This window comes from Sordaria macrospora, chromosome 4 (assembly GCF_033870435.1).
Source record: "Sordaria macrospora chromosome 4, complete sequence".
NCBI classification, from domain to species: Eukaryota; Fungi; Ascomycota; class Sordariomycetes; order Sordariales; family Sordariaceae; genus Sordaria; species Sordaria macrospora.
The window spans coordinates 4,469,043-4,492,321 of record NC_089374.1 but is presented as its reverse complement, the minus strand read 5'-3'; the positions used below and the strand labels follow the sequence as shown (position 1 = coordinate 4,492,321).

The 23,279-nt window shown below is 52.5% G+C and overlaps 4 protein-coding genes across 4 annotated transcripts; all 4 read right to left on the bottom strand.

Annotated features, from left to right (window-relative positions):
- Positions 1-740: 740 nt before the first annotated feature.
- On the bottom strand, positions 741-3,658 carry SMAC4_02080 (uncharacterized protein). The gene is made up of 2 exons (XM_003350319.2): positions 2,763-3,658; positions 741-2,688 (listed from the first exon to the last, which is right to left on the bottom strand). Exons 1-2 carry the CDS (start codon positions 3,001-3,003, stop codon positions 1,850-1,852), a joined length of 1,080 nt encoding a protein of 359 aa, XP_003350367.1. The 5' UTR covers positions 3,004-3,658; the 3' UTR covers positions 741-1,849.
- A 38-nt stretch (positions 3,659-3,696) lies between these two features.
- Positions 3,697-7,757, bottom strand: SMAC4_02081 (uncharacterized protein; the record flags this gene model as incomplete). The annotated part of the gene is made up of 2 exons (XM_003350320.2): positions 3,697-5,635; positions 5,697-7,757. The coding sequence occupies 2 exons, from the start codon at positions 7,755-7,757 to the stop codon at positions 4,703-4,705; spliced, it is 2,994 nt and encodes a 997-aa protein (XP_003350368.1). The 3' UTR covers positions 3,697-4,702.
- Positions 7,758-13,285: 5,528 nt separating this feature from the next.
- Positions 13,286-15,508, bottom strand: SMAC4_02082 (uncharacterized protein; the record flags this gene model as incomplete). The annotated part of the gene is made up of 5 exons (XM_003350321.2): positions 15,049-15,508; positions 14,319-14,637; positions 14,196-14,257; positions 13,889-14,101; positions 13,286-13,822 (listed from the first exon to the last, which is right to left on the bottom strand). The coding sequence occupies exons 1-5, from the start codon at positions 15,067-15,069 to the stop codon at positions 13,286-13,288; spliced, it is 1,152 nt and encodes a 383-aa protein (XP_003350369.2). The 5' UTR covers positions 15,070-15,508.
- A 555-nt stretch (positions 15,509-16,063) lies between these two features.
- SMAC4_02083 (uncharacterized protein) lies at positions 16,064-21,092 on the bottom strand. Its single transcript, XM_024655618.2, has 2 exons — positions 16,754-21,092; positions 16,064-16,684 (listed from the first exon to the last, which is right to left on the bottom strand). The coding sequence occupies exons 1-2, from the start codon at positions 20,272-20,274 to the stop codon at positions 16,639-16,641; spliced, it is 3,567 nt and encodes a 1,188-aa protein (XP_024511493.1). The 5' UTR covers positions 20,275-21,092; the 3' UTR covers positions 16,064-16,638.
- Between the last annotated feature and the right edge of the window lie 2,187 nt (positions 21,093-23,279).

Sequence of the window (23,279 nt, the reverse complement as noted above, 5' to 3'; positions counted from 1 at the left end):
ACCGACATGCTGTGATGCTCGGGTACTAATTCCATCGCTAATTCTACTAACAAGGTAACAGGCCAGATAAAAAAAAACCGAACCTCGGCGAACTAGGAAACTCCGTCCGAACGACCTGACTTCCACTTGTACATACCTCAGGTACCGTAGTCGTGCGGTCGGTCGTGCAATCGCGAATGCGGCGAGCAAGCAAGCAGGAATCGCGGACCCGGGAAATAAGGAGCGACCGGGCCCCGTCGTATTATAAGTGGTGAAATGTCGTAAATATCGTAAATGTGCAAATTACTATTGCCTCCTCCTCTCCAGATTACCAGGCTTCCCCGTCCTGCTGCCATCCCGAAAAAAGGAACCATGATATGACTGCATTCAAATAACACAAAAGTCTCCCCAGCGTGACGTCCATCACCAGGCTGACGACGGAGTTTCTTTTTCCTTGCTTTATATCTTCACAGGCTTCAGAAAGGAAATTCGTGTGGTGAGAGGAGACCTCGTCCATGTCAGGTCGGAGATATAGTGGGCGCGGTATCCCCTCTGTTTACCAGACACTGTGCAGTATTTCCCACAGAGATACACACGGGCTACTTCATCGGTATCTTAACATTGGAACCTGCCGGTGTCAAACTGTTCTTTGTTCACATTTCACATTGTTGCGCGATGGTCTGATTAATCGAGTTGCCAATCTGACAAGTGGACGGAAAAGGGGCTGAAATACCTAGTTATACTAACCCATGGCACACGGGAGTTGAATGGGTGCCATCGGCTCAGGATTCACTCAGGTTGCCTCTCAATGCTCAATGGTATAATTATACCTGCGGATGGTACGTTACCAGTTTGGTGAGCAGCCTCGCTATAGAAACTGTGGATCTGAGTGAAAGGTGACGCCAAGACATGGAGCCTCTGGCGCGCAATTCCGACTGGGAGTCTGAGCAAGCTGCACGGCACAGTTATTATAGTCATTTAACTAATCGCTCTACAGGTGGCGATGTTCGTGGGCTTATAGTGGCTGCATCTAACAGTCAGCTTGGCTTGCAGCATCCATTCATCACCACCACGCACCACCCGAATTTCCAACCCCTCCCCCAAGTCCCTAACCCACGAACAGTGGCAATCTTGTCAAGCGACCTTAGCTATACAACCTTAGATGTTGACCATGATTACTTGCTGTCTGTATATACGAGCCTACCCCGTGCCGTCCATCCGGATATTTCGCGAGAGCACAGGCATTGTCAGTCAATCTTTCGGGAGATACCTCGGCTATCTATTATCTCCTTTTATCTACGTTCCTATCTGGTAGCATTGGATTTGAGCACCATATCATTCCGAGATCAAGGACAAGGCCATCACTCATGCTCATGCTATCAAGCACCTGAAGACCGGTGGAATACAGAAATGTAAAGTGGTATAATGCTATCGATGTGATCCTTAATAAAACAAAAAAATATTACCAAAAAGAGATAAAGAGCTTTTATGAGGTCTGTTATCGTCGGACGACCACATGCCCCATTGCCATAACGCCAATACACCAAAAAGAAAGAATGATGAACTACCAACAAGCACACCGTCTGTCTGTTGGGGATGCTTTGCTTTGCTTTGCTCAAAAAAAAGTCCGTTACCAAAAACCATAACATAGCCTTGCGTGCCTTTGTGCATTTTTTGCGCCCGCCTCTTAACCAACCAAAAAACAAGTAACATGACGAGTGAGTGCCGTGAGTACATGGTATCAATCAACCGCTGAAACACATCACAACCACAACCATAATCTATCAAACCCTCTCTGTCCATGCATCCATCTCCTTCTCTACGCTTCATTCCTTATCACAACACATCCCAGACCGTCTTCTCAGGCATTCTAATACCTCAAAGACTGCCTGTTGGGACTAGGCGTATACCCATGGCTCTCCCGCCTGTGATGTCCACCCTCATACCCGCTCGCACTCGCACCACTGCCCGTTCCCGGTCCAGGAGGGTAATGATGTCCCTCGTAAATCGGATCCGCATAGACCGTCGCCCTCCTGTCCTCCTCCGGGCCCTGTGGCAACAGCTCCTTGACCTCCCAGTTGTTCATCCTGATGCCCACCGAGAACTCCAAGTCCTCCTTGGTGATCGAGTCCCAGTACTTGTACACCATCATCACCGCCAGCAGGTTGCACGTCGTGGCGAAGAAGAGGCCGTCGAGGTAGTGCGAGATGCCTTCGCAGATGCGCGAGCTGAAGGCGTAGAGGAGGACCTGGCCGGCGATGAAGAAGAAGACGCCGAAGGCGATGTCGCCCAGCGGCCAGCGGTCCTGGAGGGTGCGGGTGACGAGGATGATCTGCATCAGGACATAGATTGCAAGCTGGATGGCATTGAGCAGGTAGAGCACGATGAAGATGCCGACAGTGTTAGTGGGGCCTAAGCCAACCCAGGACTTGAACGTGGCCAGGCTGACGAGGAAGGAGATGACGAATGCGATGAAGGAGCTGAGGCGGAGCATCCACAACGACAGAGGAGTGCCGTCCTCGTAGAGCTGGAAGCCGACGAAGCCGTTGATGACTAGGCAGGTGACCAAGGCGGAGGAGAGACCAGCTTGCACGGCGACAAAGTAAGGGTAGGAACCGGAGTGTGGGGGGATGACGCCGGCATCGATGCACAGGGACAGGAAGGTGAGGATCATGTATAGGTAGAAGAAGGTGGTGATTTCCTTGCGGCCTGGAACGCATCGTTTCGTTAACAACCCATTTCACTCCAACTTCCATCCGGGCAAAGAGGTAAAGATAACCTACCAACAGCAGTAAACTTCCCCCTCACATGCAACAGCATAACCACCGTCATGACCAGCGCAACAATATGCATCACGCTCGCCGCGCCCTGGAAAATGATGGTGTTGGCCACCTCAATGTTGCGCGCATAGCAATCCGGCTCAATGCCGACGCCGCTGGCGATCGATGTTATCGGGCCAACTGACGCACAAAGAGGGATAGGCGCTATGCGACATATGTCGGCGAAGTCCCCGAATGCGCCCATGGTTGGAATATGTGAGGCCGTCGAGGGCCGGGTTCAAGGGTCGTTCGGCGAGGAAGGGTTTCGTTTGTGTCGTCGGAGTCCGGAGAAAGCGAGAAGAGAGCAAAAAGGTCGACGCACGGGGCGGGGCCGAGAGAGAAACAGACAGGACAGGAGGAATAGTCGGCGTCAGTCCACGACCTCCACAGGTTCGACAATTCGGTCTGTCGTCGCGAAAAATGAAAATCGAATGTGCGTAAGATTAGGGAGGAGGTTGTGTCTCTCTTTCGTATTCTCGTCTGCTTGGGTTCGAGTGAGACGGGCGCGTAGTGGAGTCCGTGCTACTGTAAATTGCCCGTATAGATCGTCCGAGTCTGGAACTTTGATGGGAGATGTTGCCGCTGAGCGAAAGTCGGACAGCGCTGCGCTGTGTAATTCGATATGCGATAGAATATTGGCTTGAGAAAACGAAAGTGTGTGTTGTTGATGGAGATGTTTCAATGAGTGTGTTTCGATGGTTGACTCGACGACGATGAACGACGAGAGAAAGTTGGACGACACCAGCCACCTGAGAAATGATGCGCAAAAGAACAGGCTTCTCCGCCGTGTCCCTCGTGTTTGTTGGTTGCGACCGTGAGAAGCGGGAGCTGAAAGATGAACTGAAGGCCAGTGTGGACGCTGTGTGGGACTGGGAACTGCAGCTGACTGAATCCAGGCCCAGGGCGCTGGCAGTCCAAAAAAGGGCGACCCAGGCAAAAAGGGAGAACGACAGGGAGTGACCAGGTGCCATCTGGGTGTCATTTTGGATGCCAAGAGAATCATTCAGCTGGCAAAGCGGCAACCATCACTTGGCTCAGTGGGCTTCCATGTTCTTTGAAAGTTGGTGGCCCCGCCAAGCCTCCGCTTCTCCGTCTTCACTTTCCACAACCACGCTTCAACGGTGGCTTGTGATCTTCCGAGATCTTCAACAACCCAGTCTTCAACTCCATTCTCCCACGTCTCCAGGACTCCAGACTCTCCACGATTCCACCTTCACATATTGTGGGTATTCACATCGTCTCGGAACTGACCATGAGATGATGAAGACAAGTCATTTAAGGGTATATAAAACTACTCTTCCTTTACACTCTCCTTTTTTTCCTATTAGGTGATAACAACCAACGAACGAGTTACAATGATGATACTCTCTGCTCTGCTCCTCCTGAGTCAGCTCTCGCAATACAAATATCAATCACATATCTCGTCCGTCCTTCGCATCCAGTTCCATGCTATGCAAAGCCCACACAGTCTAGCAACTGTTTATGAAGTCTGAAAGAACAGGCAAATGAAAACATCATCATGTTAATGGTATCAAGTTTATCCCCTTTTGCCCTTGTGCAAGTCAATCAATCCACTAGTTCCCTCTCCCAAACGCCATTCGTAAATGAACATAATCAAGCCGCCGTAGCCGCCCTCTGCCCTTGTCTTTTTATGTGTTCTCATGCCATCATTGCAAAAACTACCCTCCTATTCCCTGCCATGCCGAAAAAAGAACTCCAGCTTCTCCCCTCTCCCCATTCCTGGTCTCTATACATGTTCCCAGACAGAAATGCTTCAATGGGTTGGGAAAACACCGTCTATCAATGGACCAGCCCAGTAAATGCAAAATGCTCAAACGCCTTGTTTGCACACCAACTTCGTTGACTGTGCACATATATCGAGTCGTTGAAAGTCATGATCATAATCATCTTCTCCTCGTGGTCAAAGAGCCCATGTCGAGTCGCATCACAGGGCGCTCAATCTCCAAACTCCTACTCGGAATGAGCCTGCCACCTGGTGTCCTTGGATTGGCAACATTGACTCGGCCACCACGATGCGGCCTTGCGGGTCCTTCTTCTTCGTCCGCGCTGCTTGACGAGTCGTCGTCGTAGTCCTTGTTAACTGGCAAATCAGAGCCAGTTACGACTTCGTTGGAAGCGAAGAAGCCTTCGTCTCTGCTGGTGGGCCTAGGGATGCCTCTTAGTGTAGCAACACTCTCCTGGCTACCGCTTCGGTCACCCATCTGTGGTCGCTCGGTATCCTCATAGTCCGCGAGCCTGGCAAAATAGTCTGCTAGACCGTCAACACTGGGCGTACCAATGATGGCGTCGTAGTGAGGCGGTGGCGTAATCAAATCGGCTTGGAGCGGTGGCGGGGGCTCATCAGCATCAAATGCCGGTGGGTTGTATGATGGGCAGCGGATAAGATGAATGGGCCGTTGAGCCTCAAGAGGGCTAGGGAGAGTGTGACCCCGGGCACGGTTAACAGGCAAGCCACCAGGTGCATGTGAATCATGGACGTGTGCGGCTTGAGGGATAGAGGGCAAAACCGATGCGCTGAGCCTGTTGAGGCCCAATCGGCTGCCGCTGGGGCTCAGGCCATCCTGCTCCACGAGTTGCAACTGCCCAAACGAGCTCGATGCGCTCCTATCCAGAACATCGGCATCAGGACAACCGCAGGATGTCTGTTGACGCTCGAAAGGCATGGGGCCATCTTGACCGTATTGAGGAAGCGCGGTATTCGCCTGCGTCGCACGGCAGTTCAGTACAGTAAACGGGCTGTCGATGCTAATTTCGAAATGGCGTCTACGCTTGCCCAAGGGGTCTTCAGGATCCAGTCGAGATATCCTCATGACAATCTGGCGGTGAAGTGTTAGTGAACTGAGATTCCACGGGCTTGACAGGAAAGATTGCACATACCTTAATCCAGTGAAAGACATTGACATTCTTCCAACTGCAGTCTGGGTGAAGCCGGAGATTCTTATCCCGGCTCATCATTGCGCATGTCGGGATTTGCACATTCATCTCAAGCTCGGTACTGCCCCAGAACGTTTCCAAGCCGAGATCCAGATCACCCAACAGGTTTTCCGTCGGGTTCGGCAGAGGCGGCGGTGGCGCATTCGTCCTGGCTGCTTGCATCATCCTTCGCGCTGCCGCGGACCGCCTGGCCTCTTCACGTACCTCGGGGCTTAGTTCACCACCGCTCAAAATACGGAAGTCGCTGGTCTCGAACTGCTTATCGAGGGGTTTCCCGGCTGTCTTTTCGAGCAACAGGATCTTTCTTCCAGCATCCTTGCGGGTTACGTGTCTGTCGTTGGTCCAGTACTCAATGCTCTCCGTCACAAATACCTTAAGCTTGTGTACTTGAACCTTGGCCAGCGGAGTGAGCTTGAAGGCAATAGGGATCTTGGCGCCAATGGGAAAGCTCTTGCCAGAAATCATAATATCGTAGTGCAGCTGATCTTCCCACTGCCTACTGATGGAGATGGGTTCTGACATTTCGAGCGACATGGAATCTGGCAACCGAACGATGGACACCTCCTTGGTGCCGTGAAGATTGGGCTTAAAGGCGCCCGCACGTTCTACCGTTGCTTCCAACTCCCACTTGACGGATCCGTATTGTAGCTTGGTGGTCTCCAACTGGTGATGGTCGATGGGCAGCTCAAACGTGTACTCGTATGTACCAGCCTGGAACACCTTGTACCCCTTTGCATGGATTTGGCTTGCGAAGGGAGACTCGCCTTTACCAAAGCTCCGAGAGTTGACGGACTGAAGCGAGAGCCTCTTGAGCTCCTTGGCAGTCAGGCTGGTTGAGTGGCGGCTCTTTCCAGTGAGGTGGGAGAAGGAACCATTGGAGAAGTTGGATGACAGAGAACTCCGAGGATTGTGGCTACACCCACTTCCCTTGAGTGAGTAAGTGCACTGGTTTCCATATTCCGTCTCCCACTGTCCGCCGTGGATTGCCTGGAAAAAGACCAAGGACTGCGTTCGCAGAACTTGCTCCTCGTATGTTTCCGTCTTGTTGGGTGGAATGCCTTCTGGCCATTCTGTCCTCGCCTTGCCGATGAGCTTCAATGTCACAGACTTGAGCTTAACGTTCTTTGACACGTTTAGCTGGAGCTTTCCGCGGAGCAAAGCAGATGCGCCGTGGTTTTCCTCGCGGGCACGGTCATTGTGGTCGAACCCAGTCAAGAAGACATTAGGTTCCGCCAACACTATCGAACATGTCACACCGCTTCCGGACGCAACGGGCTTCTGAAGTTCAGTAACTGATGAAACTGCCGACTTGCAAGTGCAAGCAGACACCATGCTGCTCCGGTTGTTGGGGAGCACCACGGGTGATGCGGGTATAGAGGCGACAGCAGTCATGGTGGACTGGTCAGATGTCGGTTCCGGACGTACTGTTGTCTCGTACTTGGATCTGCGAAAGTGGCCGATGAAACTCGACGGCCTCGATCTCCTCGTCCTGGCGGCGGTGTCGGTAGCCTGGGACGCCAGCGTAGCTGATTTCGGGGGGTTCTTTGCTTTGATAGAGAAAACAGACAAGACCTTGTCTATGACTTTGTGGACCGCTTCCCCGGCCGGGGGTAGTAAGCGAACGGGTGAAAGCTGCTCGGATCTTCTTTCTCGAGCCTTCTCCTCAAGTTTTCGACGCTTGTTGTGCTTCTTCTCCGCCTTTTTCCTAGCCTTCCTGTCCTTCTGCTCCTTGCGCTTCCGGTCCTTTTCGGCAAGCGGGTCGGGTCGTAGCTCGTGCGGAATGAAACCGGCAGGATACGCTATAATGTGTATCGAGTGTGGTCGGCGTTGACGAGGTCCTATCAAGGGACTGGGAAATGAAGGGGTTCCTGGAGAAGCTGGAGAAGCTGGAACGCTGCGCCTGTTGCGACCTGTGGTGGGGGTGTAGTAGATGGAGCCACGAGCGGATGACGAGTACGGTTGTCGTCGCTGTCGAATACGTTGTTGGGGGCCTGTTGGAAACATGGTTGACTAGATTAGAGACTGATCCCGGCTAGGTTTGGTCTGGACGGTGACGACAGATGGGGACGGAGATGTAGCTGTTATGCTACCAGCAACAACAACAACAACAACAACAACAAGGTTGGAGGGGTCCGCCACGAAGCGGATGTAGAGAAAGGTAGCAGCAGGAGGGTGACATGAGAGGAGGGTGCAGAGGACGGCAGAAAACGAAGGTGATTTCAAAGAGTGGGAGAAAAAGATGTGCAATGTATAGCACGGCAGCAGAGGAGCCGAAGGAACGGGAGGAGATTGTGACGCCCGGGGGAAGGGTGAGTTTGTGGACTTGACGGGCGTATTTAGGAGGAAGAGGAGTGAAAGTGGAAGTGGAGGGGGAGGGTTTGGCCGGCAACGGGATTCAATGCGGTTGTGGTGGCCGTTGGTGACCCTGGGTGCGGTACCAGAACCAGCAATGCCGGTCCGGGAAGTGAGGTGGTGGTGAATGGTGGTCACGGTGGTGAAAGTGGCAGTATTAGAGGTAGCAGTAGCAACCGTTGGTAGTGTAGTACCGGAAGGTGGGAAGGATGGGACGAAAGAGACGGGACTCGGAGTCTAAGCCAGCGTCCTCCATGAAACCCATGTGGAGTGATAAGATCTAGAAGAGGGCAGGACCTGGGATGGGGACGAGGACTGGGGACCTGATCTCTCTTTCAAGGTGATCCGTCAAGAGTGTGTGTATTGGTGGTGATCAAGGGAAGGGGAACTTGAGTACTGAGAGGTGTTGGGGGTGAATGGGGACGTGTGAAGTGAGTGCGGTCTAGATGTGGTGCCATGTTGGACAGGTTGGACAGGCATGATCCGTATCGAGCAAGTTGATGAAGAAGGAGCGACCCGTTCTGGGAGGAAGGACCCCTCCCTCTCCTTCCCTCTCTCTCACCAAGCAGACACATAGCGTTTGTGACGATACGGATACACAGCTCAGTCATTCTCACACTATCCAACACTGAACCATGATCAATCATGACCCAACGGTGCACACACACACACTGGACCGTGAACACATCACAACCACCATTCACGGGGAGACCGTGACGATGGAACTATGACATGAACACTGACAACAGTGGTAACCTGGGGGATTTAAACAATCTCACACACAGCCCTCATCCACGTCAATTTGAGCCATTCAGCGCACTGGCGCTGCGTTCGCCATGCACAACGCACGCTCACCTCAGCTTGACTTCAGTTAGGAGTGACAAGGTAGGGCTGGCTGAGCGATACATTGTGTAAACCAATCCACTTCAAAATGATGGCCGCCAGGCTCACAGCTGCACCTGTGCATAGGCATGAATGAGATGGAGATGCCGCCAGCGAATGGCCAGTTCTTGAAGATCGGATGAGGTACCGTAATGGCCCATGTCATCAACATGTGGGGAGCTGGTGAAGGGAGGGATGGAGGGGGCAGATGAGGTTGGGATGATGGAAGTCATGGAGAAGTCGGACTCGACGTTGAAACTCCCACACAACACGTAAGCCTCATCCAGCGTTGACCAAAGGGGTGTCCGGATCTCCCGTTTGGGTCACCGTGCACTTCCATGTCAGATGAGTGGATGTGGATGCGTGTGGATGAGGTCTCAAGTCTCTGTCTGAATCTAGACTCTCTTTCAAGTGGCCCCAAACTTGGGGACATGAGATGGAAGGAGCGCAGCTGGGAAACATGGGTATGCAGTAGGGGAGGGAAGGTGCAACAAACAGAAACGGCAAGAGCAAGAGGCAACACGGGTTAACCAGCAACGAACAAGCAAGTCGGAGCGAAGCAAAGCAAGAGAGACTCTTGTGTCTCCTTCCCCATTTCAGTCCTCTCACTTTCTCCAAGTGCGGAGAGAGGAATGCGCAAAACTCTGATGCTGGGGAAAATTGCGTAGAATAATAAAAAGAGGCAGCAGACTAAAACCAAAACACTGGGGGATGCAGGTTGCCATGGGCGCGTGTATGTGTTATAGTAGAGTATAATATAAAAACGAAACCACAACACATACCTGTACCTCTCTCCTCATTAGCACGCCGGCTATCTCTGCGCTTCTATGGCTGCTGGGCGCAATCAACCGTCCGCGATATCGGGTAGTGGTGAGCTGTTTGGGTAGCACAGTAATTTGCGGGAATCGCGATCCCGACCTGCACAACGCTCGCTCCGTGGTGTTGCTGTTGTTGCTGCTGTTGTCGATGTGTGTTTTGCAAGATGTGCAATAATAAAACGACAAGGCCCCAGAGTTTAACGTTGCGTTGGTCCTGGGTCTTTGTCTCTCGTCAAGTCGTTGCTTGTTGGGCGGCTTAGCAAGTGTTGGCCAACTATGATATCAAACCGCTTGACGCAAGAAAGAAGCCGCGGTGCCGGAACGGCCGAAGGGAGCACTGGGCGTAGTATGCGCCGCTGTTGGTCTTTGTGTGCGTGTGAATGTGTCCCGCCGTAAACCGAGATGATGATAATGGGTGTTGATGGCTCAGGATTGGGTGGTAATAGTCGAGGGCGCGTCGTGTGTTCGTCAATCGAGGTGGATAAAATAAGACGGGTATCTATCAATCAATCACTCAATCGTCTGTGATGCTGACTGGCGAATCCGGCAGAAGTGTCTCACGCCCGGGAGTTGTTGGGTTAAGGTCGGATGGTCACGCTATGAGGTGTGCCGGGATGACGGGATGTTGCGCGCGCGGTACTTGGGTAACCCTCTGCAGTGTAAGATATGTATGAATGTATATCCTCGGTTTCTGCTGCTGAGGTTAGACTTGTGTTGTCGTGTCGTCGTTGGGTCAAAGATTATGACGGACCAGGGCGCAGGGAAGGCGTGGGTAGGTAGGGGACTGGAACTCGACTCGATGCGTCGTAGAAGGAGTTGGAGCCAGGAACTTGAAACAAGAAGCCGACGGGACGGTGAAAGGGGGACTCAAGAGGGCCGTGATATGTAGTATTGATATTGCTAAAGTTGTGAAAAACAAACAAAAAAATCTTCAACAGTCAATAATAAGACCCAACATTCTCCCGCCCTCGGGGAGGCAAGGCGAGTGGGAAGATGCACCCTGATTTTCCCGCCCAGAACAGCACTCATCATCGCTCCTAGATTGGTTCTGGATCTCCATTGGACCATCACGGTGGGCGATTGGGCCTGAAAGAGGGTCTGGAGACGGTCTGGTTCGGAGAGAGATCAAGGTTGTCTTGCAAAGATGTGAAGACGGCCAAGGGGACGCCATGATCTCCACACTGCAAGTATGATGTATTCGCGACGCCGCATCCCTGCCTTCCCTGCCGGCGCTGCCCTTTTCCCCCCACTGCCGCTAGCAGAAAAGGTGGAGGAACTGGGCATTCTTGGCACCGATAGGGTCGCACTCGGTGGGTCACACAGGTCCGCCCAAACTTTGTGATTTCCACTTTCTTGGTTTGGGGTCGTCTTCTTGTCGTTTTTTACCCAGCATGACACTCATCGATCGCAGTCCATTATCGCTTACCATTTTCTGACAGAGACTTCCGAAGGGTCCGGATGGGCAAGTTGAAGAGGATCATGATGGAATTGGACATTAATATGATGGTGTAGAAAAAACGTCGACATTCTCAGCCAGGTCTGTCCAACACAAAACACCACGTTTTTAGTGCACGCAACTGTTACGAACGAGACGAGCCAACCGATGCCAATGTGGCCGCTTGCGTATACCCGCTCACACATGTATACGCATATACATACATCACATACACATGTCACACACTCCAAACACGACGAGTAAGTCCGTCCAGGACCGGAAGAAGCACACATTAGATCGAACAAAGGGGAAACAGGTTATCGTGTCGTTTTGAGGTTCAACAGCCAAAAGAATCAGGATGTCACCAAGCTGCCAAGACAACAACGGCACCACCAACGGCCAACTTAAATCCAACCGTAACAGGTCTTGATTCTCCCCTCCTCTACGGTCTACACACACGTGCGTATTTCCCTCCTCCCTCCCGTTGGTGCTTCTGCGGCCGCGGTACCTTAAGCGACAGCACATCACAACACGGCACCGCACTCTTTGGGATCTGTGGGATCTGTCGAGATCTGATGGCGATGATCATTGTATTAGGTTGAGAGGCCTCTCAATGACAGATCTGGAAACGTGGGTAATTCCGACGACATGTTTGGGATATAAATTAATCGTCAATGGGTAATAATCGTTCGAGGTTGAGGATATCTCAAGTATCTACCTCTAGGTACTTCCAGTATTCCGGGACCCCCTTCAATGCGATGCATGAACGGCTGTCCTGGCACTTTTACCCTGTGTCTTTTTTGCCTCAACATGCGCTGTCAGGGACATACATGACTCTGCACATATGTACCTACGGAAATAACGGCAACTTCACACCGCCATCAATTCTCTATCAAAACTATTGTGCCGCATGACTTTTCTTTCCTCTGTCAAATTATGCAAAATCTTAAAACGCATAATTCCCGTCGCTACACTAACAAACCAGCGCCAAAGCAGCGCAGGACCCATGGGTTCTCTCTAAGGCACATGGAGCACCTCCACAGCTTCCCTTTCCCTACGTCATGATGGCGGGGCCGTTGTCCGTCAATCAGGGCAGGCACCGCTAGCTGCTGACCCATTTGACCAATTGAGCCATTGGGTACCAAAATACAAGGGTTTTGTGCCAGTCTTGTCTCGCTGGGCACCTTCTCGCTTGTCGCTTCTCGTCTTTTTTCTTCACTTTGAGATTTCCTCACAAGCATCCAATCCCGAGTCCCGAAGCGAATGCAACGCGCGCGACTCGAAAGGGAACTGCAGACACTTTTTACGCGCTTTCACACATTATCAACGCCGTTATTGACGATTCATGATATAAAGTTCGCGTTCAACTACGCCCGGCGGCCGAGGTGCGCTAGCACTGAAGCAGTGCTCAGAATGCCCTCATAACTCTTCCGAAACCCTGACGCAAAAAAGAACAAAGAACCCCGGACGATCCCTCGACCTCAATCGAGTTGTAAGCCAAGACTCAGGGTCCAATGGAAAAGTGAACACGGCAAAAATCATAGCGTCAAGAAACCCAAAATCCGAGGGAAAAAGTCACCGAGGAACGAAACAAATGGAAGGATCGCCGAGGCCCTGCTAGTGGCTGATTTTTTGGGCACCTTGACGGCCGACGACAACCACTATCGAAGTCCATGGAACGGACAACCCTCCGAGATCGCCCGTCCGTACCCTCGCCGCCGCCGCCTTCCCCCCGGCGCTTCCGGTTCCTTCGGCCTGTCGTCGTCACGGTACTGTAGCATGATCGACCGTCGCCTTATGGCTCGCTTAGCTTCGTCGGCTGATGGCTTGTTGCGGAAGAACCCTCATCCCCGTCGTCGACTTAGCACTGCCGCGTTTCACATCATAGCCCTGGGCCTGACAGAACCAGGGACTCGGGACCCATGTGTTGACTTTGATACCTTCTGCAGTTGCTTCAATGGCTAGCTTGAACCAACATGTTCTAATACTCCAATGACTATGGCTAACCACACCTGAACAGAAGCACTCCTCCCAGACACACAAGATTAGTCCCTCCAGAACCTGCGAGGCTGTGGCTGTCGTCGAATCACCGGCCGGTGGTCCTCATCTGCCCTCCGTTTTTGTAGCCGCTGCAAGTCCAAGACACTTTCGTTCGAAAACGCCTTGCCGAACCGAGCCCTCGCTGCCCCGCCAAACCGGATCGGGGGTTGAGCACCCATATTCCAACGCTCACGGGCAGGAGCCGGGGCCGCTGCCGGCCGTGGTCGCCTTTCTGGCTCTCCGTAAAACCGCCTAGCCCACGCTCTCGATTCCTCCTCGGTCTTGTCCAAGTTGGTGGACCTCAGCTTGAGCTTGATAGCAATCTCGAGCTCCTTGAGCGAGGGCCGCGACATGGGACAGTGATACAAGCACTGCGCAACCAGTTTTCTCAAGTCTCGATCCGTGTCATCGTACCGTCCCGAGTACAACAAATCGCCGCCATACGTGGCATCTCTCACCTGTCGGTCCAACAGCTCGTTAGCCCATACAAACGGTTCCTTTTTCTCGTTGGGCCAACACAGGGTGATCAAGGCATACATGATCTAAGAACGGTCCGAGTTAGCTTCTGAGCGACAAGTGCCGAGTGTCGAGTGAAAAGGGTTACTTACCCAGCCCATCTGCCAGAGGTTCATGGCTTCTCGATAGTTACCTGCTGTCCGTGCCCCATCAGCAGCCGGCGCGCCGGCGAACCAGTCCCATTCTTCGGTGAACTGTTCAGGAGTGTACAGATAAGCCTTGCCGGACTGTCTGGCATACCACACTTTCTTTGTATCACGTCGTTCGCGGGAGTTGTAGATTTCTCCCAAACCCAAGTCGCCAATCTGTTGTTATTGTAGCCATTGTCAGTTAATCAATCATGACCTTCACGCGTCTTTGAATTCCATCCTGTATGAATGAACCAGTCAGTGAACATACCTTGTGTATCGGCACATTGGAATGGTGTCTTAGGCCAAACATTCCAAAGCCTCCCACCAGTACTGTTTTCTCTCTTGTCAGCAACTATTCCCCTTTGCTTTGCAATATGTGTCAAAAACTCACTATTAGTAGGATCAATATCAAAATGCACCATAGGATCCACCGGGTCATCTTTGAACATCATGGCCGACTCTTCCACCCTCCAATCCTTTTCGGGATAAGCCAAAGCAACCAGGCCACGAGCGAGACAGTCGAAGATGTTCCATAGCGCCCCGTCGCTGAACTTTTTTCGTTCTTTGGCCATCTTGACGATCCATTTCTCTAGGGTACCGCGCTCCATGAACTCGAGGAAGAGTCCGCCGGCTACGAGGTCGCTCTCTTCGATGGCTTCTTCGGCTGCGAGGTTGTACATGTGAAGGACGTGGTGGGCGTTGCGCATCAACTAGAGAGAGTGAGTTAACATCGGTTCTGGTTAAGGATTTTTGACCCGGTTCTGGCTCGAGTGGTATTGATCCTCGCTTTAGAGTCCCTTCAAAATCTTCAAACCACTTGTCTGAAGTTCTCTTAAATTCCTTCGCCCCCTCTTCACCCTCCTTTTACTCTTTCTTCGTCCTCTCTTCATCCTCTCTTCGAATTTTCTTTAACTTTCGGGGTGGGTTCTCCTCAGAATTCTCTCTTAAGGAACCCTTCCAATTGCTCTTCTCAAATCCGGTTTCCCTCAACTCAAGCTTCAAACTCCAGTCCCTTCCCTTCGCCAATTAAGTTTCTCCCCATATTCCTCCCCACCTTACCTTCCTCTCTCTCTCCCAGTTCCCCCTCCCATAATCAAAGAAGAGAAAGAAATAAAACATACCTCATAATTCCTCCTCTCCATCTCCAACGTCCCCCTCGCCTCAAGCTCAATCTTCACAACAACCTTATCCCCCCTCCCCCTGTCCACCTCTGCCAGCCCCAGTCATACTAAACAAACAAGCCATCCCAAACCCTCCCCAACCCAGCACCTTCTCAAACCTCATGCCCTCGTGCGCCAGTAATCTCTCCAACCGTTTCGCGCGCCTCTGCACCCCAGAATTCGGACTCTCCTGTCTTCCATCCTCCTGACTCTTTGCGTAGGGGGCCGGTTCCCTAAACGTGCTGCGGCCGGGATGGGGTGGCGGCGGCCCGAAACCGGGCCAGCGCGCTGGGTGACGACGGGGGAACCCAAGGTTGTGAATGGCGTCTCGGCGTCTGTGCTTGGACCAGGAGGAGGCGCGGCCGGCGCGGTGGTAGGCGAAGTAATCGGTTTGTTCGCGTTGGACGTCGCGGAAGCCCATTTTTGTTTGGTTATGGTGTTTTGGTACGGGTACAATCAGTTGGGTGTCTTGTGATTTGATCGATGAGAATTTGGTGATGTTACGTGGTGGTTCTTGTTTCTGGGTTAACTAAAAAGCAACGACAATGGATCTTTTACACCGGGCAAGTATATCAGTGTGTTCTTGCGGCCAGCCGGGGTCAACTCTGGATGGAATGACTATCGGTAGGCTGGCGTTAATATATTGTCAATAATTTTATGATGTCCACATAGAGCAATGTGGTTCTTTCTCTCGAATCAACATGTGGCTTGAACAGCGAGACCAGATCCAAGACCCCCATAAAGGCCACTACCAGTCCAAGGACAAAGCATGTAGTGCAAGGTCAATGGCAGCTTTGGGCAGTCAGCCCCAAAGGAGCAAGATCGGATGCCATTGAAGATATTCCCGGAAGCGGGTGGACAGACAAAGGATAGGCCACCTACATCGAGATATTCGTTGTAGCCGATTGTGCTTATAGCCACACACTGTTCATAACAACTCATTGTTCACAATCATCTCACGACAGAACATGTCCAAGTCCAAAGTCTGGTATTATTATCCAATGTCCCCATTACATCCTCCTCCATTAGCTTCAGTATCTTGGGTATCCTACAATCATCTCGTCTTGTACACATGACCAACGCGTTTCAGAACAGCAACCCAAACAAGTTGCTCCGGCCATAATTCCCTTCGTTAACCGTCATAAAAAACATGATAAAAACATCCTCTGCGCTTGCCGCTGACTCTTCTTCCTTTCTATCCAAAGCAGACCAAGTACATGATGCTGCGCTTCGCGATACATGATGCCATGCTATGCCATGTATGTGTATGCCAAAAATGACGTTGCCTTGTCCTTCTTTCCTTTTTTTGATCCAACGTGATGACCTCCCCTGAAGCTCTCTCATATGATACAAGGACAGCTCATACAAAAGGAAGGTTGAAGTGATTGTACATGAAAACAAATGAACATGGAATGTTGATTTGACAAATTGCGGAAATGAGTATGTATCCAAGGACACACTTTGTAGATGACGGTCGGAGATAATGTGGTAGGGGAAAAGAAAAGACGAAAATACCGGTGGCCGGTGGCGGGGGCGCAAAATATCCAACACTCAAAGCCAGAGTGATTTCCTCTTCTCCTTTTGCTTCTTCCTGTCTCTGTATTCCCTGGCTGTTGTCAGCTCAAGGTCCCTTTAGATACCGGCGGCATAATGAAGTAAAACTGACACGGCGCTTCTGTCGTTGGAGTTCCGCACGACGACCATATCCTTGTCCTTCTTCCTCCTGCTCCTGCTGCTGCTCGACTTTTCCTCGTACCTATCCCGCGACGACGCCCGAGACCTGCTCTCGCGGCTGGACTTGCGATGGTGGTGAGCAACAACCAGTGACGTCTGAAGACCCTCGAGCTGGCCGCGAGCTACGCCCAACTGGGCGGAGAGACGGTTGTTCTGGTCTCTCAGATGAGCGGCCTCATCCATACGACGCTCGATCTCATGATGCTTAGCATCCAACTCGGCCCTAAGCTCGGCGGTGGTCACGTCGGGATCCGAGTTGAGTTCATCTTGGAGTCGGATGACCTTGTCCTGAAGCTCCCTCACCCGCTTCACAAGCTCCTCTCTGTTTGTCATGATGGCAGGGAGTTGGTCGGCATCGGCCTGTGCCTTGTTAAGCTTCGCTTCCAGCCTGGACACCTTGTCTTGAAGTTCAGAAACCACTTCACGGACTGCGTCCCTCTCGCCAGATAGAGCGGGAACCTTGTCCGCATCGCTTTGAAGCGTCGCGACACGAACTTCAAACTCGGCAACCTTAGCCTCCAGCTCAGTGACCTTTGACTCCAGCTCGACCTTGGTGACGCTGAGGTTAGCAACTTGGTACTCAAGCTCAGCCTTGGCAGTTTGCAGACCCGGAACCTTGTCCGCCTCGGCCTGGAGAGCGGCGTTGAGACCAGAAAGCGTCATCATGTTGCCCTTCGCTGCCTCAAGAGACTCGCGCATTCTCGCTAACTCTTGCTCGGCGTTGAGCTTTTGAGTGGCAATCGACACGTTGGCAGTCTGTGCTCCCGCCAGATCGGTGTTGAGGGTGCTAAGAAGTGCCTGTCCATTCATCCTATCGGCCTCCAAGTCGTCGATTTGCTTTCTCAGCCCGGCCTTGTCGGATTCGAGACCGTCGATCTGCATGCGGAGGTTGACACCTTCAGCTCTGAGCACGGCAATCTCACCCTCCAACGTGCCGACCTTGTTACTCAGGCCGGCACTAGAGATCTCGAGCTCATCAATACGCGTGGTGAGAGCGGTGGACCTAGCCTCGGCTGTGGTGAGCTTGCTCTCCAGGTCAGCCCGAGCTGCTTCCACTGCGGCCTTGGCCTCCTCCAGTTCCGCCTTCTCCTTCTCCAGGTCGCCAATTCGCAGTCTAAGCTCCATCTCTGCCTTCTCTGCCGCCAGGGCGAGCTTTTGCTTGTCCTCGTCGGCGAGGTGGTTCGCGTCCTTGAGGTCGGAGACCTCCTTAAGAAGTACTTCCTTGGTGATCTTGAACTCGTTAAGGCTGGTGTTCAAGTTTTCGATCTCCTTGTCTCTCAGGTCACGCTGCTCTTCGAGTGCGTTGTTCGTGATCCTCATGGTCGAGATTTGCTGCATGAGACGAGCCTCATGTTCGGACCGATCTCCTTGCAGGGACTTGACATCTTCCTCGAGACGGGTGACGGTAGCCTTGAGAATTTTGGCAGTCTCCTCGAGATCATCCTTTTCTTTCTGGACTTCGCTGAGCATTGCGCTGGTTGCTGCACAGGTAGTCTTGTACTCGGCGGCGGTTCTGCTTTCGTTGTCGAGCTTGTCTTGCAGGTCAGCTTGTATCTCAGCCTTTTGCGCACGCGTAGCGTTCAATTCACCACGCGTGGCGTTCAGATGTTGCTCCAGCTCGGCTATCCTGCGACCTTGCATTTCGAGGTTGTATTGGAGTTCGCCGATGTTGTGTCTTTCTGCCTCCACCTCTTCGTAAGCGTCGTCCCTTTCATTTTCTAGTGCCTCGATATCATCTTCCAAGGCAGCCTGGTTCTGATGAAGCTCTGCCTGGTTCTGATGAAGTTCTGCCACCTGGGCGGTAGTCTCCTCGAGCTGCTCCCTGAGTTTGCGCACATTGTCACGCATATCAATCGCATCGGCCTCCTTGTCAGTCAGCTGTGACTTCAGGTTGTGATGACTAGTGCGCAGCTTCTTGTTCTCCTCCTCCAGCTGGTTCAACTTGCCCAGAAGGTTCTCCTCCTTGTTCTTCTGGTACCAAGCCTTGGCATACTTCTCATCCAAAAGCTTGTCTTGGTTATCACGCAGACCTCTCGCTTCAGTCTCGAGGGCATCGATCTTGTCAAGAAGCTGCTGCTCAAACTCCTTTTGCTCGCGCTCCTTGCTGATCAGCTCGCTTTGGCCGGTACGCAGCTCCCTGGCCTCAATTTCAAGGTTGGCGATCCTGCGACGAAGGTTCGTCTCCAGAGACTGCTGTTGCCTCAGCTCTTCCTGGCTAGAGCTTCGGTGATGAACCCTAATCTTGACAGATGGCAAAGGCTCACTGTTTGTCCGGGCCACCACCAGGGCGGTCCGCGGTGAGGGGCCGGGCGATCGTTGCGGCACGCGAAGCTGTTGATTGCGGGATGGAAGGTTTGAGCTAGTAACGCTGATGTCATCATCAGAATCAGAACCGGTGGTGCTCCGAGTAAACCGGACGGTAGATTGGGTTGACTTGTTGGATTTTGAGGAGGATCTGTAGATGCTTGTTGGTGTCGCATCACTGGCGCAGTCCGAAAGGGAGAGCCTCGAGTCGACTGTAGTGGCCAGAGTGCTGGTGCTGTTGGAGTGCATCGAGGATTCCGAGACAGACTCGGTTTCGGTATCCTGATCGTGGTACTCGTGAGGGCTGTTGTCAAGAACATAGCGTGGCGCAGAAATAGTGCGCACACCACTAGGAGGAGGAGGGCCGTAGGGACCATCATGAGGGCCCTGAGGAGGGGTTGGCACGCGGGAGGGGCGCAAGTTGAGGGTTCCACGACGTTCTTCGGGGAGGTTGATTACAGGAATCTTGGCTCTGAGCACCCTGCGCGGGAGGCCAATTGAGCCAGTGGTTGTGTGGTGTGGGAGGGGAGGCCGTCCAGGCATTCCAGGGGCCAGATGAACTTGGGTGGGCATTGGAGCGCCCCTTGGAGGGGCTCTTTGAAGAGTCATATGAGGGTTAGGCGAGGGTATGCGGGAAGCGGGTGATGGCATGCGTGGAGAGGGTATCCGCGACGGAGAAGGAGAGGGTATCCGGGAAGGCATGGAGAGGCGCTTCTGTTGTAGGCTAGTCGTGGTCATGGGCTGGCCCATCATGACCGTGCCGTTCATCATCATGGGGCCACCAGAGAGAACAGAGCTACCGATATCAGAGCCGCCCGTCTCAGAACCGCTTCCTACTTCGGGGATGTTTGACGAGGCCAAGGATGAGTCCGAGTTCCGTCGAGCACGACCCTGTGTTGGTGGTGGCCGGCCACCCCTTCGGAGGATAGACTTTGGTTGACCGTTTTGAGGAGGTCCTCGTCTGTTTGTGAGCTGGAGAGGCCAGTTCGAGGTTCTGTTGGGAGGAGTAGCGGTGCTGGCGGTACTAGTAGTGCTTCCGGTGTTGCTGCTGACATTGCTGAGTCTGTCATCCGAAACAGAGAAGCCCCTCATATGCCCTGGTCCTCCGCCTGGCCTAGGTCGCTGTGGGTATGGAGATCGATCTCCCATTATGTCTATGATGTTGTGATGTTGTGATGATAGAGGATTCGGTGTTGTGTTTGTGTTTGTTTGCCTGCGGGTATGTTCTGTATGACGGCCGATACTCGCTCGGATGTGCAACAGAGTGCAGACGGGTGTATATGAATATGTTCCGGTTGTCAGGTTTCGAGCTCAAAGCGAGAGTGTGTGTTATGTATGACTGGGCAGGTCTGGCCGGGTATTGGTAGGTATAATGTGTGAGTGTGTGTGTGTGAGTGGGGGTGTATCAAGAGTGTTTGGTTGGTTTGGGTATTAAGAGTTGGTTTGTTTGTTTGTTTGTTTGTGACTGTGTCAAAGAACGAATGTGTGTTGTTGGTAGGTAGAGATTAGGTATTATTACGAAGACAGTACTGACTGAGAGGAGTAACAAGAATTCAGGACGGGAAGGGACCTCGGCGATGGCGGGCTTGAGCTGAACTTGTATAGTCACAAATGGGCATTGCTTGTTGTATGTTTCGCCGCCTCTTTCGGTCTGTCTAGGTAGCTAGTCTGTCTAGCCGCTGGGGACCTGGATGGAGACCTGAAAATCGGCCAAGGCGGGTTTTGGTATTCGGTGAGGAGAGCCAGACGGTGGTTTCCCTGTCAATCTTGGGACTTGTGCTGCACGCAAGAGGGAGCAAAAAAAGAGAAGTGGAAACGACGAAGCGGGCCCCGATACGTGTCCCTGGATCGGCCTGTGGTTAGGGCGCTGGTTCTAGGCTGTTGGACTGCAGCGCGCAGTGTAAGTAGTGTACTGCCCTGGACCAAGGGAGGGAGGCTGTGGTATGGTTGTTTATGAGTCTTGTTCTTGCCGTGGTGGTTGCTGTTGTCTTTTTTTTTTTTTTTTCCCGCTGCGGCTGTCAGCCTGTCGTCTGATGATGGCAATGCCCGGTGAGCGGACTGGAGATCTTTTGTTCTTCTTTCGACCCGAGGAAGGAACCGGATTGGATTTCTAGTTTGTGTGCGTCTAAACCTGAAGTACACTAAGGTACGAGGGAAGGTGCAGTGCTCGTGCAGTTGCAGGACCTGTTGCAGGCAGTTGCAGTTGCGTCTGCAGTAGTGGGCAGTAGCAGACAGTAGCGGTGGTCGGTATCGAGGTCACTCGATGCTTTGTACGAGTCTGTATTGGAAGGAACGGGGGACTGAGGATCATCGTCAGCCTGGGCCGAAGCACGGAAGGCGGGCAGGAGGAGGGTAGGAGAGCATGAATGGAGGGGCACCACCAAGCGTTACAGAAAGGACGGGCCAGAGTGGGATGGAGACTGACAGCATGAAGAGGAGGGGGATCAGCCGAGCTGACTGAGAGTGTGTGTGTGACCTTTCGTTGTCGCCAACCTCTTGCGCTCTCGCCCAGATGATACTTTGACTTCCTTCCCAATCTCACGCCTACTATCCAGTGTTCCAGTCCCTCCACAATGTCCCGCTCTTGCAGTTTTCGCATTGACTGCACTTCTGTTCTGTTACGAGTTACGACGCTTTCCTCGTTGCAGATAGGGAAGCAACGGAATTCGACAACTCGGCCTAATCCGGTTAGCCATCGTTTCGTTCCGCTCCCGAATCGGAAAAGTGCATGGTGCCATGTAACTGATGATGTCTTTTTTTTCCTTCTTTTTCAGTTTCTGTTTCTGTCTCGGTTCAAGTCAGCTTTCCGCGCAACCGCGTCACTGATTTTTCTTCCGTATTTACTGTCCTCTGCTCCTTCCGTGAGTGCCAGAAAATGAATGGCTGGAATTGGGCATGAAGAGGAAAGCCACGGCGAGACACGGTGACGACGTCGAATCGGGTGGCCGTCAGCCCCCCGGGATGCCCCGTTCCGCACACCACGGGTTCTGGGTAGTTCCAGTAATTTTGATACAATTTGTATAGTCGCCCTGATGGGCTGGAACTGGGCAGTAATCGGGCCTCTTTGTTGTACTCTCTGTAAGCGCCCCTACGCAATAAGATACACAAGGTTAATTGCCGTGGGGGAGTACAGTTCGTGACTACTGACCAGCAATATCTGTCGGACTCAGGCGGACCGCAAATCCAAAACACGTTTGCGCACCATCACGGGCCCTCATCAATCGGCCTCGTCAACGCAGCATCGAGGCATTTTGAATTTGCGGTGATGTGGTGATTGCTCAGGCCAAAAAGAAGTCCAAGACGGAGGAAGCTAGGCGGCGGCCCGGGGAAAGGCTAACAACAGGCCCCACTGCGCTAGAAACCAGCATCTCCCATGTAACCCTTCCTCTTGTCACTGCACTTCCAGAGAGAGATAGACACCACGGCTCGAGCACGAATACCACTTAAAAGACCACTATCAACATGCCAACATACACGCGACTTCTCCTGTTGATCCCGTGTTCTGGTTCAACACTGATCGGATGGCGAGTTGGGGGCGGGGTGTCCGTTTGTTGGCGACAACAAGCCCGGACGCCGGAGAGGAGTGTGATTTTGGTGGCAGGTCGAATTAACGGGTCAACAACAATCAAGAGGGTCTCAGCAATCCAGGCCGCAGCTTGCCACTCTGCAATGGACGTATGATGAGAAAAGGAATTGCTAAATCACTGAACAGCTTCAAAGACGGAACAGACAGTCGGGCAAGAGTTCAGGGTCCAGGGCTCCAAGTCCCAAAGAGATCTGCCAAAGTCCGCCTCATCCCAAAGCGAACAGCCCAACTAAAAATCTCTTCTTTCTTCAGTTGTGCGGGTTTCCGTGTCTACCGTGGTACATCCATGGAACAATTCTGTAGCTCGTTCTACTGGTACAGCATCTCCTAGAACTGCGTAGACGTGAGGCTTCCACCCTCTCACCGGGCCTGATGGCTGGTAGTGCCCGAAGCTTGCAATCGAGTCGTTTGCCTGGCTCGACTGGCTTGCTTGGTACTGGATCGTGCACACATCTTGTCCAACCGTGATGGGACTGTGACGGCTTTTTCATGTCCAAGAAACTGGGAAGAGGAACGTCAGCGGCTCTCTACCTCTTGGTCACTCGACTTGTTCAATGTCTTTATCGGG

Bases quoted from the DNA above. Each gene is read 5' to 3' on its own strand.
- SMAC4_02080 (XM_003350319.2), bottom strand. From the start codon at position 3,003: ATGGGCGCATTCGGGGACTTCGCCGACATATGTCGCATAGCGCCTATC. The intron at 2,689-2,762 runs GTAGGTTATCTT...GATGCGTTCCAG, and splicing joins GGGGAAGTTTACTGCTGTTG to GCCGCAAGGAAATCACCACC.
- SMAC4_02083 (XM_024655618.2), bottom strand. From the start codon at position 20,274: ATGGGAGATCGATCTCCATACCCACAGCGACCTAGGCCAGGCGGAGGA. The intron at 16,685-16,753 runs GTCAGTTTTACT...CAGGGAATACAG, and splicing joins TCCAACGACAGAAGCGCCGT to AGACAGGAAGAAGCAAAAGG.